This window comes from Mobula birostris, chromosome 2 (assembly GCF_030028105.1).
Source record: "Mobula birostris isolate sMobBir1 chromosome 2, sMobBir1.hap1, whole genome shotgun sequence".
Taxonomy (NCBI): domain Eukaryota; kingdom Metazoa; phylum Chordata; class Chondrichthyes; order Myliobatiformes; family Myliobatidae; genus Mobula; species Mobula birostris.
The window spans coordinates 227326732-227342554 of NC_092371.1; the positions used below are offsets into that span (position 1 = coordinate 227326732).

General features: G+C 42.3%; 1 protein-coding gene across 2 annotated transcripts in view; it reads right to left on the reverse strand.

Annotated features, from left to right (window-relative positions):
• The window catches only part of rnf217 (ring finger protein 217), a 122774-nt gene that overhangs the window by 42895 nt on the left and 64056 nt on the right, over positions 1–15823 (reverse strand). For both annotated transcript variants that reach the window (XM_072251577.1, XM_072251579.1), the window contains exon 2: positions 3064–3297. In XM_072251577.1, the coding sequence (XP_072107678.1) occupies positions 3064–3297 (234 nt within the window). The remainder of the gene's footprint in view (positions 1–3063; positions 3298–15823) is intronic.

The window sequence follows — 15823 nt, forward strand, 5'->3', positions numbered from 1 at the left end:
GATGATCATGTGTAAGACAACGACTGCTTATCGGCAGCACATAAACTCAAGAGTTGGAAATCTGTGACGCAAAAACAGAAATAAAGGAGAAATGAGGTGGTGTTCATGGGTTCAATGGTCATTCAGAAATCAGATGGGAGAGGGGAAGAAGCTGATCCTGAATCATTGAATGATTGCCATCGGGCTTCTGTACCTCCTCCCTGAATGGTAGTAATGAAAACAAGGCACGGCCTAGGCGATGGGGGTCCTCAATGATGGATGCCACCTTCTCGAGGCATCACTTCTTGAGGATGTCCTGGATACTATCCAAAACACCATTGCCTCCTGTATCTAAATGTCACCGTTCAGGAGGAGGTCAATGGACAGCTGAGTGCTGAAGGCGCCCAGATTCGCACTGCTGATCCAGCTGTAGATAAATTTGAAATCCTATGTAAACTGGTAACATGTGGCACTCAGTCAAGAGTCACTTACCCAAGTAGCTCAACTGCTACTTTAAAATAGTCCTTCTGTTCACATTGCACTCATGAAATGGCTCGGGCCATCCTCTGCAATGTTGTCTTCTCTACTCCCTCAAATAAACAAATTGCCTTGGTTTGTTTATTGCTCCAATTTGATAGAAGTATATTGAAACTAGTACGCATAACTCAAAAAATGGTATGCACTCAACATCAGTAAGACCAACGAACTGATTGTAGAGTTCAGAAAGGGTAAGACAAGGGAATATTCACCAGTCCTCATAGTGGGATCAGAAATGGAAAGGGTGAGCCATTTCCTGGGTGTCAATATCTCTGAGATCTATCCTGGGCCAACATATCGATGCAGCTACAAAGAAGGCATAGCAGGTGCTATATTTCATTAGGAGCTTCAGAAGATTCAGAAGATTCACAAAGACACTAGCAAATTTCTACAGATGTATCGTGGATAACATTCTAACTGGCTGCATCACCATATGGTATGAGGGAGGGGCAACTGCACAGGATCAAAATAAGCTGTACAGTCTTATAAACTTAGTCAGCTCCGCCATGGGCACTGGCCTCCCCAGCATTCAGGACATCTTCAAGGAGCGATGTCTCAAAAAGATGGCATCCAACATTAAGGACCCCCATCACCCAGGACACACCCTCTTCTCATTGCTACCATCAAGAAGGTGGTACAGAAGCCTGAAGGCACACACTCAATGTTTCAGGAACAGCTTCTTCCCCTCCGCCATCAGATTTCTGAATGGACATTGAACACGAACACTAGCAATACTTGTTTTATTTTTATTTACTTTTACTATTGCTTTGCTGCTGCAAATACAAGAAGTTTCATGAGATATGCAGGTGATATTAAACCTGATTCTGAAACAAAACTCTGCAAGTGAAAATTTCGTGCTGTACACGTACATGACTCTGTGACGCTTTATAACTGATCAAACCTGTAACACAAGAGATTCTGCAGATGTTGGAAATCCAGAACAACACATACAAAATGCTGGAGGAACTCAGCAGGTCAGGTAGCGTCTATGGAAATGGATAAACAGTCAACGTTTTGGCCTGCCACAATTCATCAGGACTGGAAAGGAAGGGGAAAGTCGCCAGAATAAAAAGTTAGAGGGAGGGGAAGGAGGATGGCCAGAAGGTGATAGCTGGAGAAGAAGGATTCAGATAGGAGAGCAGAGTGGACCAACTGAGAAAGGGAAGAAGGAGGGGAAGCAAGGGGAAGTGATAGGCAGTTGAGGGGAAGAGCTAAGAGGCCAAATGGGGAATAATATAAGTGGGAAGGGGGGAGGGGAAAAGAAAAAAAAAGGAAAAAAAAATGACTGGAGGGAGAAATCAATATTCCTGCCATCAGGTTGGAGGCTACCTAAATGGAATTTCAGGTGTTGCTCCCAATCCCTGAGAGCAGCCTCATTGTGGTTGAAGAGGAGGCTGTGATCTGATATGTTGGAACAGGAATGGGGATAGGAATTATAACGCTTGGCCTCTGGGAAATCCCGCTTTTTGTCAAACCTGTTCTGGGTTTAAAGGACTGTGTATGTGCATGGGAGGCAGGGAGGAATGGGGCTTGTTTTGTGCTGCTGCCTTGTTGCTTGTTGTGCTCTGTATTGTTCTGCCCGGCACTGTGGGCATGTTATGTTGGCGCTGGAATGTGCGGCAACACTTGCGGGCTACCCCCAGCACACCCTTGTGTTTTGATGTCTATGAGAAAAATAAACTTGAATCTTGAACCTCTCTTTCTCGTGAACTTTTCTCTTGCTTTCTGTAACTGCAACATAACAATGCTCACTGCTTCTTTTCCCCTTGGAATGAGCACTTCATGAGCATCACTTTCTTATAAGTGTACTCTACGACCACTCCAGGCTGAATGGACAAGGGGCCCTGTCTATAAACAGCACCACTGCTATTGCTTCATTGACCCAAGAGGCACATTAGGATTATTACAAAACGCCTCAAGCACATTGACCAACCAATGAAATTCGTATTCTTTTTCTCTTTCTGTATTTCCACGTTTGTTGTCTTTTGCACATTGGTTGTTGTCTTTGTTATTTGCATCTTTTTTTTCAATGATTCTACCGTTTCCTTTTATTTACTGTGAAAACCCACAAGAAAATTAATCTCAGGGTGGTATATGCTGACATTGAACATAGAACAGGAACCACGTTGTGCCAAACCAGCTAAAAAGCAAATCAAAAACACCCAAACACTAATCCCTCCTACCTACACCATGTCCATATCCCTCCAGCTTCCTTACATCCATGTGCCTATCCAAACACCTCTTGAAAGCCTCCAATGTATTTACCTCTACCACCACACCAGACAGTGTATTCCAGGCGTCCACCACTCTCCGAGCGAAAAACTTACCCCTCACATCCTCCTTGTACTTTGATAATAAATTTACTTAGAAAGGTGAGGAAAAAGAAACAATAAATTCAAACACTCATTGCACACAGAACACTCCCCCATGCCACGCTTTACTACAATTCTAAGTAATATCTTAGACAAGTATTTTAACCACACGCAGCAGGAATTTACACATAATCACTAAATTAATGCTTTGAGAATTTGACAGAACACTACTCACTTTGAACTTGCTCTCTGATTTTGTAGGGGTTGGAATGTTGCTCTTCCGTCTGTAAGTAGTAAAATGCTTGCATTGAGGACAGGGCTTTGTGCTGGAATCAACCCTGCTCAGCTCTAGGAAGTAACTGTACTTGACAATGTCATCACGAGGCAAATTGGAGATAACAGTGCTTTCATCCATATACTTGCTGCATTCAGTAATAGGACATTTTATCTCCGCTCTTCCCAGCTGTACCTGCATTCATGGAAGACATGGTTTGGAAAAGTTAGGTATGTAGAATACATAACGAGTCAAAACTGCAGTACACTCACATAGTTTCCTTTTTGCAATAGCATGTATGTGGTTAGGATTGACAACTTGAGTACAGGCAGGTAGAATGAAACCTGCAACTGTTCAACTGTACCCAGCCCAATTCGGTCACCTGCCCAAGTACATCATCGGTAAGTCTATCAAATGTTAATTGTGACTTGACACCTTTTTAAAGCACTTGTTAGAATTAACTAAAGATGAGCAGGTTAAGGTGTGAACTACAGGCTCCTCATCACAAAAAAGAAAATAATGTTAAAAAATTTAATCAACCAAACAGATTTTGCAGATGTTGGAAACCTAGTGCAATGCACACAAAATGTTGGAGGAACTTTGCATTGTGGACAGGGTCCTCAAGACACTAGTCAGGCCGCACTTGGAATATTGTCAACAATTTTGGGCCCCATTTCTCAGAAAGGATGTGTTGTCATTGGAGAGAGTCCAAAGGAGGTTCTCCAGGATGATTCCAGAAATGAAGGGGTTAACATATGAGGAGTGCTTGGCAGCTTTGGGCCTGTACTCGCTGGAATTTAGAAGAATGCGGGGGCATCTCATTGAAACCTTCCGAATGTTGAAATGGCTAGATAAGGTGGATGTGGAGAGGATGATTCCTACGGTGGGTGTGCCCAGAACTAGAGGGCACAGCCTCAAAATTGAGGACAACCCTTTAGAACAGAGGTAAGAAGGAATTTTTTTTAGCCGGAGAGTAGTGAATCTGTGGAACGCTCTGCTGCAGACAGCTGTGGAGGCCAAGATCATGGGTACCGTGTGTTTAAAGCGAAAATTGATAGTTTCCTTATTGGTCAGAGTAATCAAATATTATGGCAAGAAGAGAGGTGTATGGGGTTGTGTGGGATCTGGTATCATGCATGATGGAATGGCGGGGCAGACTCAATGGGCTGAATGGCCTAATTCTGTTTCTACCTCTTATGATCTTAATTCAGTGGGTCAGACAGGAATTATTAAAATGAATTAACAGTTGAAGTTTCGGGCCAAGACCCTTCATCAGGACTGGAAAGGAAGGACAAAAAACAGAATAAGAAGAAGCTTTTTTTAACGCAAACAACAGGAATTCTGCAGATGCTGGAAATTCAAGCAACACACATCGAAGTTGCTGGTGAACGCAGCAGGCCAGGCAGCACCTGTAGGAAGTGGTGCAGTCGACGTCTCAGCCTGAAACATCGACTGCACCTCTTCCTACAGATGCTGCCTGGCCTGCTGTGTTCACCAGCAACTTTGATGTGTGTTGTTATAAGAAGAAGCTTATACTCCTTCCTGTCCCCCACATTCTGGCTTCTCCCCACCCCCCCAACTTTCTTTCCAGTCCTGGTTAAGTGTCATGACCCAAGATGCCAACTTTTTATTCATTTCCATAGATGCTGCCTGACATACTGAGTTCCTACAGCATTTGTGTGTGTTGTAAGCAACTATGATAATGTCCTTTGTGAGGAAAAGATAAATAAAAACTGCTTCTCTTGTTCAGTGTTCGTCATTAACAGTTTCTCTTTTCCTTGAAAGATGAAGGCAAAAATATGGAATCATGCACTGAATATTGAATGTACATGTTAAAATACTCAACATTTGAAAGAGCATGACAGTTTAATGTCAAACATCAGAAATACTTCCTTTATTTAAAATCATTTGAGAGCTTTATTAAAATTCTGGAGCACAGAAATAAACTAAGGAAAATCCTCAGGGGCAAAAAGCTTATTATGTTCCTCAGCAGCTTGAACTCTCTTTCCCAGTGCAGTAAATGTTTACAAGCAAAAATATTTCTTTTAGATGTGGAATGACCTCATTATTCCGTAAGAAGCCAAAATTAATTTTTGAAATTTTTCAGAAAATAATTCTTTGAACTTGTTTCTTTCTCTTGTCTAACCTTACAACATACTTACTTTCCAAGCTCATTCAAAACTGCTTTAGCACAAATGAAACAAATACTTTTCTCAGTAACACACACAAAATGCTGGAGGAACTCAACAGCATCTATATAAAAGAGTAAGCAGTTGACGTTTTGGGCCGAGACCCTTCATTAGAACTGGAAAGGAAGAGGGAAGAAGTAAGATTGAGAAGGAATGATCATGTTAAACTATTGCCAAAATATATTTGAATGTTTTTAATGAAAACAATCATTGTTTGTGGTTACAAACATGCTGGGAGAGGATCTGTGATAGTAGAAGGATAAAGAACAAATTAAATAGATCCCCTTCTATACTTCCATTGAGAAATCAATTGAAGTATTTTAACATTAAATTAAGTTTTGAAACCTTCGATTATTTAACTTAATTAACTTCTGGATTGACGATTTTCTTGGAGGGAGAAGGCACAGCTGAGGTCCTAAATAAGCAGGTAACATCAAACTTTATTGAGAAGGTGCTGATGTAATCTCAGAAAGATGTAGTTGAAATGCTGAATACGTTAAAAATGATAAAGATATTACATAGACTAATTCACTTAAATTTGTTAAATCACCTGATCCTTACTTGATCTTTTCTCACATATTTCTTTAAATGGTCAAAGGACTTGCAAAGAAACTGCAGTGATCTATTTACCATAAAGCCAGGATCTCTTGGTAGCCAGACATTTCCCATTCCCACACTGATATGTCTGTCCACAACCTCCTCTATTCCCATTAACGCTGGATGCAAATTAGAGGAACAATACCTCATTTCCCATCTTTGTATCTCCAACCTGATGGCAACAATTTAAATTTCTCTAACTTACAGCAACCATGCCCCTCGGTTACGCTCCGCACACTGTTCTGCTTTATCTCTCGGACTCCGGGGCACCCTAAGGTGAACTGGATGCGGACCAGCTCAATGGATACAATTAGGGTAGGACGAGGGACCACGAACCAATCCTCACTGAGGAATTAGAAGTGGAGACTGGGCAATTTCAAGTTCCTGGGTGTCAAGATCTCTGAGGATGTAACCTGGTCCCAACATATTGATGCAGCAATGAAGAAGGCAAGACAGTGGCTATATTTCATTCAACACACACACAAAAGGCTGGTGAATGCAGCAGGCCAGGCAGCATCTATAGAAAGAGGTACAGTTGCAGTTTTGGGCTGAGACCCTTCGTCAGGGCAAACTGAAGGAAGAGATAGTAAGGGATTTGAAAGTGGGAGGGGGAGGGGGAGATCCAAAATGATAGGAGAAGACAGGAGGGGGAGGGGTGGATCCAACAGCTGGAAAGTTGATTGGCAAAAGGGATACCAGGCTGGAGAAGGGAGAGGATCATGGGATGGGAAGCCTGGGGAGAAAGAGAAGGGGGGAGGGGAGCCCGGAGGGTGGAGAGCAGGCAAGGAGTTATAGTGAGAGGGACAGAGGGAGAAAAAAGAGAGAGAAAAAAGGGGGAAAATATAAAATAAAAAATATAAAAAATAAAAAATATATAAAATAAATAAATAAGGGATGGGGTGTGAAGGGGAGGAGGGGCATTAACGGAAGTTAGAGAAGTCAATATTCATGCCATCAGGCTGGAGGCTACCCAGACGGAATATAAGGTGTTGTTCCTCCAACTTGAGTGTGGCTTCATCTTGACAGTAGAGGAGGCCGTGGATAGACATATCAGAATGGGAATGGGATGTGGAATTAAAATGTGTGGCCACTGGGAGATCCTGCTTTCTCTGGTGGACAGAGTGTAGGTGTTCAGCGAAACGGTCTCCCAGTCTGTGTCGGGTCTCGCCAATATATAGAAGGTCGCACCGGGAGCACCGGACGCAGTATATCACCCCAGCTGCCTCACAGGTGAAGTGTCGCCTCACCTGGAAGGACTGTCTGGGGCCGTGAATGGTGGTGAGGGAGGAAGTGTAAGGGCACGTGTAGCACTTGTTCCGCTTACAAGAATAAGTGCCGGGAGGGAGATCGATCGGAAGGGATGGGGGGGACGAATGGACAAGGGAGTCGCGTAGGGAGTGATCCCTGCGGAAAGCAGAAAGCCGGAGGGAGGGGGGAGGGAAAGATGTGCTTCGTGGTGGGATCCTGTTGGAGGTGGTGGAAGTTACGGAGAATAATATGTTGGACCCGGAGGCTGGTGAGGTGGTAGGTGAGGACAAGGGGAACCCCATTCCTGGTAGGGCGCGGGAGGATGGAGTGAGAGCAGATGTGCGTGAAATGGGGGAGATGTGTTTGAGAGCAGAGTTGATGGTGGAGGAAGGGAAGCCTCTTTCTTTAAAAAAGGAAGACAACGCTTTCGTCCTGGAATGAAAAACCTCATCCTGAGAGCAGATGCGGTGGAGACAGAGGAATTGCGAGAAGGGGTGGCATTTTTGCAAGAGACAGGGTGGGAAGAGGAATAGTCCAGGTAGCTATATTTCATTAGTAGTTTGAGGAGATTTAGTTTGTTACCTAAAACGCTCGAAAATTTCTACAGAGGTACTGTGGAGAAACATTCTGACAGGCTGCATCACTGTCTGGTATGGGGGAGGCTACTGCCCAGGATCAAAAGAAGCTACAGAAACTTGTAGAACTGGTTAGCTCCATCATGTGTACTAGCCACCGTAGTATCCAAGACTTCTCAAGGAGCAATGCCTCAGAAAGGTGGTGTCCATCATTAAGGACCCCCATCACCCAGGTCATGCCCTCTTCTCATTGTTACCTTCAGGAAGCATGTACAGAAGCCTGAAGGGACACACTCATCAATTCAAAAATGTATCTATTATTTTTGTTTACATACTATTTTTAATTTAACTATTTAATATACATATACTTCCTGTAATTGATTTACTTATTTATTTTTTCAATATTATCATGTATTGCATTGTACTGCTGGTGCTAAGTTAATAAATTTCATGACATGCCGGTGATATTAAACCCAACTCTGATTCGCATTCTCAAACAAGAGAAAATCTGCAGATGTTGGAAGTTCAAGCAACATACACAAAATGCTGGAGGAATTCAGCAGGCCAGATAGCATCTATGGAAAAAAGAGTACAGTCGAGACATTTTGGGCCAAGACCCTTTAGCAGGACCCTTGATTCTGATTCCTTAAGCCTTTCTCTTTCCCCTCCCTCACACTCAGGACCTGCCTATCATTTACAACTTCCTCCCTCTATTTCCCACCCCTTTCCCTTTATTTCATGGTCTGCTGTCCTTTCCCATCAGCCCTTTGACTCTTCCACCTATCTTCTCCTTGCTTCCCATATCATTCCCATTTTTCCCTTTTCTCCACCCTCTTGCCTTCTCCCCTAACCTGGATTCACCCATCATCTGCCAAATTTTACTCCTCTCCCTCTTCCACCCTTTTATTCTGGTTCTGCCCTTTATCTTTCCAGTCCTGATGAAGGGTCTTAGCCGAACAAGTTGACTGTTGGTTTCCCTCCTGACCCACTGAGTTCCTCCAGCTCTTTGTGTGCTGCTCCAGATTCTCATCACCCGCAGTCTCTCTTGTATTGGACCAAACTCATCTTTCTTATAGGAGGGAAGTGTTCAAAGGAGCTGCCGCCACAGTCATTGCTGGGAACATTGCTTTCCTTCGTATTTTAATGGTTTGAACTCAGGCATAAAAGGCACTATTTCTAAATCTATATATCATGCAAAACCTGAAAGACCAGTAAATCTGAGGAAGAAAGCAACAGACTTCAAAGGAATTATATGTGGTTGTACTGGTGATGGACAGATGGCAGATGAAATTTATTGCTGTAAAATACACAGTGTGACATTTTGGGAAGAAAAATGAGAAGAAGCAACATAAGCTAATTCTAAAAGGGTGTTAAAGGACAGAATGATCTGAAGGAATGTGTTCAAAGTTTGGGCACACTAAGAACGTGGTTGAAATAGCAAATGGGATCCTGAGCTTTCTAAGCTTCAGTGAGCATGTCATCATGAAGTTCGTTAAGGTCAAGTACTGCAGTACTGTACAGAAGTCTTAGGCACATATACAGTTGCAAGAAAAAGTCTGTGAACCCTTCGCAATTATCTGGTTTTCTGCATTAATTGTGGTCTGATCTTCATTTAAGTTACATTAATAGACAAACACAATCTGCCTAAACTAATAACACACAAACGATTGTACTTATCACGTCTTTATTGAAAACATTGTTTAATCATTCACAGTCCAGGCTGGACAAAGTATTTGAACCCTTCTATTTCATAACTGGCAGAACCTCCTTTAGGAGCAATAGCCTCCACCAAACATTTCCTGTAGCTGCTGATCAAACTTGCACAATGTCGAGGAGGAATTCTGGACCATTCCACCACACAAAACTGTTCCAGTTCATCAATATTTCTGGGATACGTTGCATGAACAACCCTCTTCAGGTCATGCCACAGCATCTCAATTGGGTTAAGATCTGAACTCTGACTTGGCCATTCTAAAATGCTCTCTCAGTGATTGCAAGCTGTCCTCCAGCAAAGCAGCCCTAAACCATGATGCCCCTTCGACCATGCCTCACAGGTGGGATGAAGTTTTGGTGTTGGTGTGCAGTGCCCCTTTTACACTAAACGTAGCAGAGTGCATTTCCGCTAAAAAGTTCAACTTTTGTCATCTGTCCACAGGACATTGACCCAGAAGCATGGTGGAACATCCAACTGGCCTTTTGCAAACTTCAGTTCTGCAGCAATGCTTTTTTTTTGGAGAGCAGTGATTTCCTCTGTGGTGTCCTTTCATCAACATCATTCTTGTTCAGCGTTTTTCTTATAGTGGACACATGAACCGAGACTTTAGCAAGTTCTAGAGATTTCTATGGACCTTTTGCTGTTATCCTTGGGTTATTTCTCCTCTCCAGCAGCATTGCATGTTATGCTCTTGATGTAATCTATGCAGAAGACCCACTCCTAGGGAGCGTAGCAAAGATACTGAGTTTCCTCCATTTGTAGACAGTTTCTCTTACTGTGGACTGATGAACACTCAGGTCTTTAGAAATGCTTTTGTATCCTTTTCCAGTTTCATATCTCTCTACAAATCTTCTTCTAAGGTCCTCTGAAATTTGTTTTGATCGAGGCATGATGTGCATAAACAGATCTTTCTTGAGAAGAGCAGACTCTGTCAGTAACCTGGCTTTGTGTGTCTTTTTATAGGGCAGGGCACTTCTACATCCCACACCTCCAATCTCATTTCACTGAGTGGAACACCTGACTCCAAATAGCTTTTGTAGAAGGCATTACCCTAGGAGGTTCACCCACTGTTTTGAACCTAGACTGTGATTCCTTAAATGTTATACTCAAATGTTATATTGACGAGAAGTAGTAGAATTGTTTGTGTGTTATTAGTTTAGACAGATTGCATTTGTGGATTATTACGATTTAGATGAAGATCAGATCGCATTTTATGAGTGATTAATGCAGAAAACCAGGCAACTGCAACAAGTTCACAAACTTTTTCTTGCAACTGTATATAGTTATAGGTTGCCTAAGACTTTTGCACAGTATTGTATTTGTCAACGTGGAGGGGAGAACGAGTTTGTAAATTTGGCGGTTGCAAAAGATGTTGGGGATGGCGAGGGTGGAGTGTCATGGGAGGGGTGTAGGACAGATAGCGGAGGCGGTGGGGCAGCAGGTGCATACACACCCAGTCTTGAGACATCAGGCAAGGCCATTTGATTCCAAACAATTGGCTTGTTGAACACTACAGAGTGTTTCTCTGCTGCTTCCCGCTCCCTCCCCTCTCCCTTCCCCTTTTCCTAACCATGATTCCTTTCTCCTTGCTCCCTTCCTACTCTCAGTCCATAATAGAGACCCGCATCAGAATCATTTTTATCATCATTCACATATGTCATGAAGTCTGTGTTTTTGTGCAGCAGTAGAGTGCAATACATGAAATCACTACAGTACTGTGCAAAAGACTTAGGGACCCTACCTATATACACTTTAGTAAGGACAAATAAAAGATTTAATTAAATGATTCCAGAGACAAGGAACATTAGTTTAATGCAGAAGTTAGGACACTTCTCCTTGGAACAAGTGATCTGATGGAAGTATTTAAAATCATGAATTGTCTGGTCAGGATAGACAAAAAGAAATTGTTCCCGCTGCTAAACAAAATAAAGAGAAGTTTAGACACGTTTATGCAAGCAGGATTTTTCCTTTGAGGTTGGGTGAAACTGGATCTAGACGTCATAGCTTAAGGGTGAAAGGTAAAATATTTAAGAGGAACTTCTTCACGCTGAGGGAAGTCCACGCGTGAAACGAGCTGCAAGTGGAATTAGCGGATGTGGGTTTGATTTCAACATATAAGAGAAGTTTGGATAAGTTCCTGGATGACAGGGGTAAGGAGGGCTATGGTCCAGGTGCAGGGAGATGGGCTGAAGGATCTGTTTCTCTACTTGTAGTGCTTGGTAGCGCTATGATGGAAAAGTCATTAACTAGAGGCTATAGAATGGAGATGATTGCCAAAAGAATCAAAAGATGACAAGAGGTAAAACATTAAACACTCATGTTGAGTGATTAGGATGTGGAACTGGCCCTGTTGTTAGGCACTGCTTGGGCAGTGGGGAGGCAGGTACAATAACATTGTTAAAAATAAAAGGCAGCTAAATATCTGTTGTATAAAAAATTGCAGGACCGTGAGGGAAAGGGACTAGCTACTTTGTTCTTACATATGACTATTTCATACCTCAAAGGCTGAATGACCTCTTTTTTTCATAGTAACCATATCATGAATATAAGCAATGGCAGGACAACAGACATCTAGACATATTTTATTTTAGAGAATTAGCTGGACAGAATGATCAGCTGTTCATCCACACGTTTCCATTTAAGAGGTGATTAAGAACACAATGATTTTTAATAATTTATCTTAATAAAATAAACTATATCATTCCAACAAATCTGTGCTGTTCTTTTAGGGGAGCTGAGAATTAATCCATATTTAAGCATAAAAAGCACTGAGTAAAATGCTGAGATACTTATAGTTTGGTCTATGCAATTAACCAGTAGATGAGGCCGGTCAAATCTAATAGGCCCATTTACCACTTAATCAGCTTTCCTTCAATTTGCAAAATATTAAATGTCATTGAAAATGCCAGGGAGTCGTACCAACAATAACAAATTCCCTGATGGTTCATTTGGATTCCTCAGAGAACATGGCTTCAGACTATATTACAGCAAACAATGACAATACATTGCATTTCAGGTGAGGGGAAAGTAATCATTCTTGACATCAAGTTAGAATTTGATCAAGTAAAAAATCAAGGTGCTCCAAGAAAATTGAAGAGTTTTAAAAATAGGAGGCAGCTCTTAAAAAATGCTGGAGGCACTCAGCAGGTCAAGCAGCATTTATGGAAAGGAATGAACAGTCGACATTTTGGACTGAGACCCTTCATCCTCTCCACAAATGCTGAGATCCACCAGCATTTTCCTGTGTTGCTGTGGATTTCCAGCATCTGCAGAATCCCTGTTTCATGGTTCAATTTAATATCAGAGAATGTATAAGTATACAACCTGAAATTCTTACTCTCCGCAGACATCTATGAAACAGAAGAAAAACCCCAAAAGAACGAATGACAGTAAAACATCAGAACCCCAAAGTCCCCCTCCCCATCCTCCCATCTGCCTCAACAAAAGCATGAGCCCCCACCACCAGCCATGTAAGCAACGGCAAAGCCACAAAAGAGACCATGATCCATCAAAAACAACTGTTCATGTCAACAGCGACATGCCTGTCTCTCTCACACACACACACAGAAGTGAGACACATCACTCCTGTTTAAGATACAGCTCTGTATTGGTTGAAGACTGTGGGAGACTAATCATCTTTTTAAAAATATATTGCTGTAAAAGGGCCAAAGCGTATTGTCATTCATCCAAGTGCCTTTAAGTGTTTCACAAGTCACTCTCTTTGTCATAATTCTATATGTGGTGACATTCATTGCTGATTACACCACATTTTACTCCATTTAATGGGACACACACAAGCATAAAATCATTGAGGAATTTGTTGTGTCACATAGTGATCATCTCTTTAAAGGGAGGCGGTTTAACAACCCCTCCTAAACTTTCAATAGTATTGCCACCACTGAACATAACCATAAGCATCCATTCAGCACTGGGGTACCATGGGCTGTAGAGTTAACTCAAGGAAGCATTGCTTTCAAACTTTAAGAAGATATTAGTGTTGAATTCATGGTTTCTTCAACAGCACCTCCCAAATCTATCTAATTAGAAGGACAAGGGCAAAAAGTGCTTAACAAATTCAGTACTCGGCTACACGTCACACATCATCCAACTCAGAAAAGTTTTGCCTTTGCTCCATTATCATTAAGCCAAATTCAGAACGAAGGGTCTCGGCCCAAAGCGTCGACTGTACCTCTTCTGAAAGATGCTGCCCGGCCTGCTGCGTTCACCAGCAATTTTTATGTGTATTGCTTATTATACTGGTATGTGTTGTGGAATTTGTTAACTTAGCAGCAGCAATGCAATACAGAGTATAGAAGAAGTAAATAAATAAATAAATAAATAAATTACAGTATATGTATATTGAATAGATTAAAAATCGTGCAAAAACAGAAATAATATATATTTAAAAAGAGATGTAGTGTTCATGGGTTCAATGTCCATTTAGGAATTGAATGGCAGAGGGGAAGAAGCTGTTCCTGAATTGCTGAGTGTGTGCCTTCAGGCTTCTGTATCTCCTTCCTGATGGTAACAGTGAGAAAAGGACATGCCCCAGGTGCTGTGGTCCTTAATAATGGACACTGCCTTTCTGAGACACCGCTTCTTGAAGGTGTCCTGGGTATTTTGTAGGCTAGCACCCAAGATGGAGCCAACTAAATGTACAACCCTCTGCAGCTTCTTTTGGTCCTGTGCAGTAGCTTTCCCCCAAATCAGCGATGCAGCCTGTCAGAATTATCTCCACGGTACATCTATAGAAGTTTTTGAGCGTTGTTGTTGACATGCCAAATCGCTTCAAACTCCTAATGAAGTATAGTCTTGCCTTCTTTATAGCTGCATCGATATGTTGGGAGCAGGATAGGTCCTCAGAGATCTTGACATCCAGGAACTTGAAACTGCTCACTATCTCCACTTCTGATCCCTCTATGACGATTGGTACGCTTTCCCTCGTCTTACCCTTTCTAAGGGGCACAATCAGCTCTTTCATCTTACTGACGATGAGTGCGAGGTTATTGCTGCAACACCACTCCACTAGCTGGTATATCTTGCCCCTGTACGCCCTCTCATCTCCATATGAGATTCTAACACAATGGTTGTATCATCAGCAAATTTATAAATGGTATTTTTTGAATCTGCTACCTTACCATACTGCAGGAATACCTTCACCTAGTTTATTATTGACTACAGGAGGAGGAAACCAGAGATCCATGAGCCAGTCCTCATTGACTGTTGCTACAGGTACATTCATCCAATTAAATAACCATAAGACCATAAGACCAAGGAGCAGAAGTAGGCCATTCGGCCCATCAAGTCTGCTCCGCTATTTTATCATGAGCTGATCCATTTTATCCTATTTAGTCCCACTGCCCCACCTTCTCACCATAACCTTTGATGCCCTGGCTACTCAGATACCTATCAATCTCTGCCTTAAAGACACCCAATGACTTGGCTTCCACTGCTGCCCGTGGCAACAAATTCCATAGATTCACCACCCTCTGACTAAAAAAATTTTTTCGCATTTCTGTTCTGAAAGGGCGCCCTTCAATCCTGAAGTCATGCCCTCTCGTACTAGACTCCCCCATCATGGGAAACAACTTTGCCACATCCACTCTGTCCATGCCTTTTAACATTCGAAATGTTTCTATGAGGTCTCCCCTCATTCTTCTAAACTCTAAGGAATACAGTCCAACAGCGGACAAACGTTCCTCATATGTTAACCTTCTCATTCCTGGAATCATTCTAATGAATCTTCTCTGTACCCTCTCCAACGTCAGCACATCCTTTCTTAAATAAGGAGACCAAAACTGCCCACAGTACTCCAAGTGAGGTCTCACCAGTGCCTTATAGAGCCTCAACATCACATCCCTGCTCCTATACTCTATTCCTCTAGAAATGAATGCCAACATTGCATTCACCTTCTTCACTACCGACTCAACCTGGAGGTTAACTTTAAGGGAATCCTGTACGAGGACTCCCAAGTCCCGTTGCATCTCAGAACTTTGAATTCTTTCCCCATTTAAATAATAGTCTGCCCGTTTATTTTTTCTGCCAAAGTGCATAACCATTCACTTTCCAACATTGTACTTCATTTCTCACTTCTCTGCCCATTCTTCCAATCTATCCAAGTCTCTCTGCAGACTCTCCGTTTCCTCAGCACTACCGGCCCCTCCACCTACCTTCGTGTCGTCAGCAAACTTAGCCACAGAGCCCTCTATTCCTTAATCCAAATCGTTGATGTACAATGTGAAAAGAAGCGGCCCCAACACTGATCCCTGTGGAACACCACTGGTAACCGGCAGCCAACCAGAATAGGATCCCTTTATTCCCACTCTCTGTTTCCTGTCAATCAGCCAACGCTCTATCCACGTATGTAACTTTCCTGTAATTCCATGGGCTCTTATCTT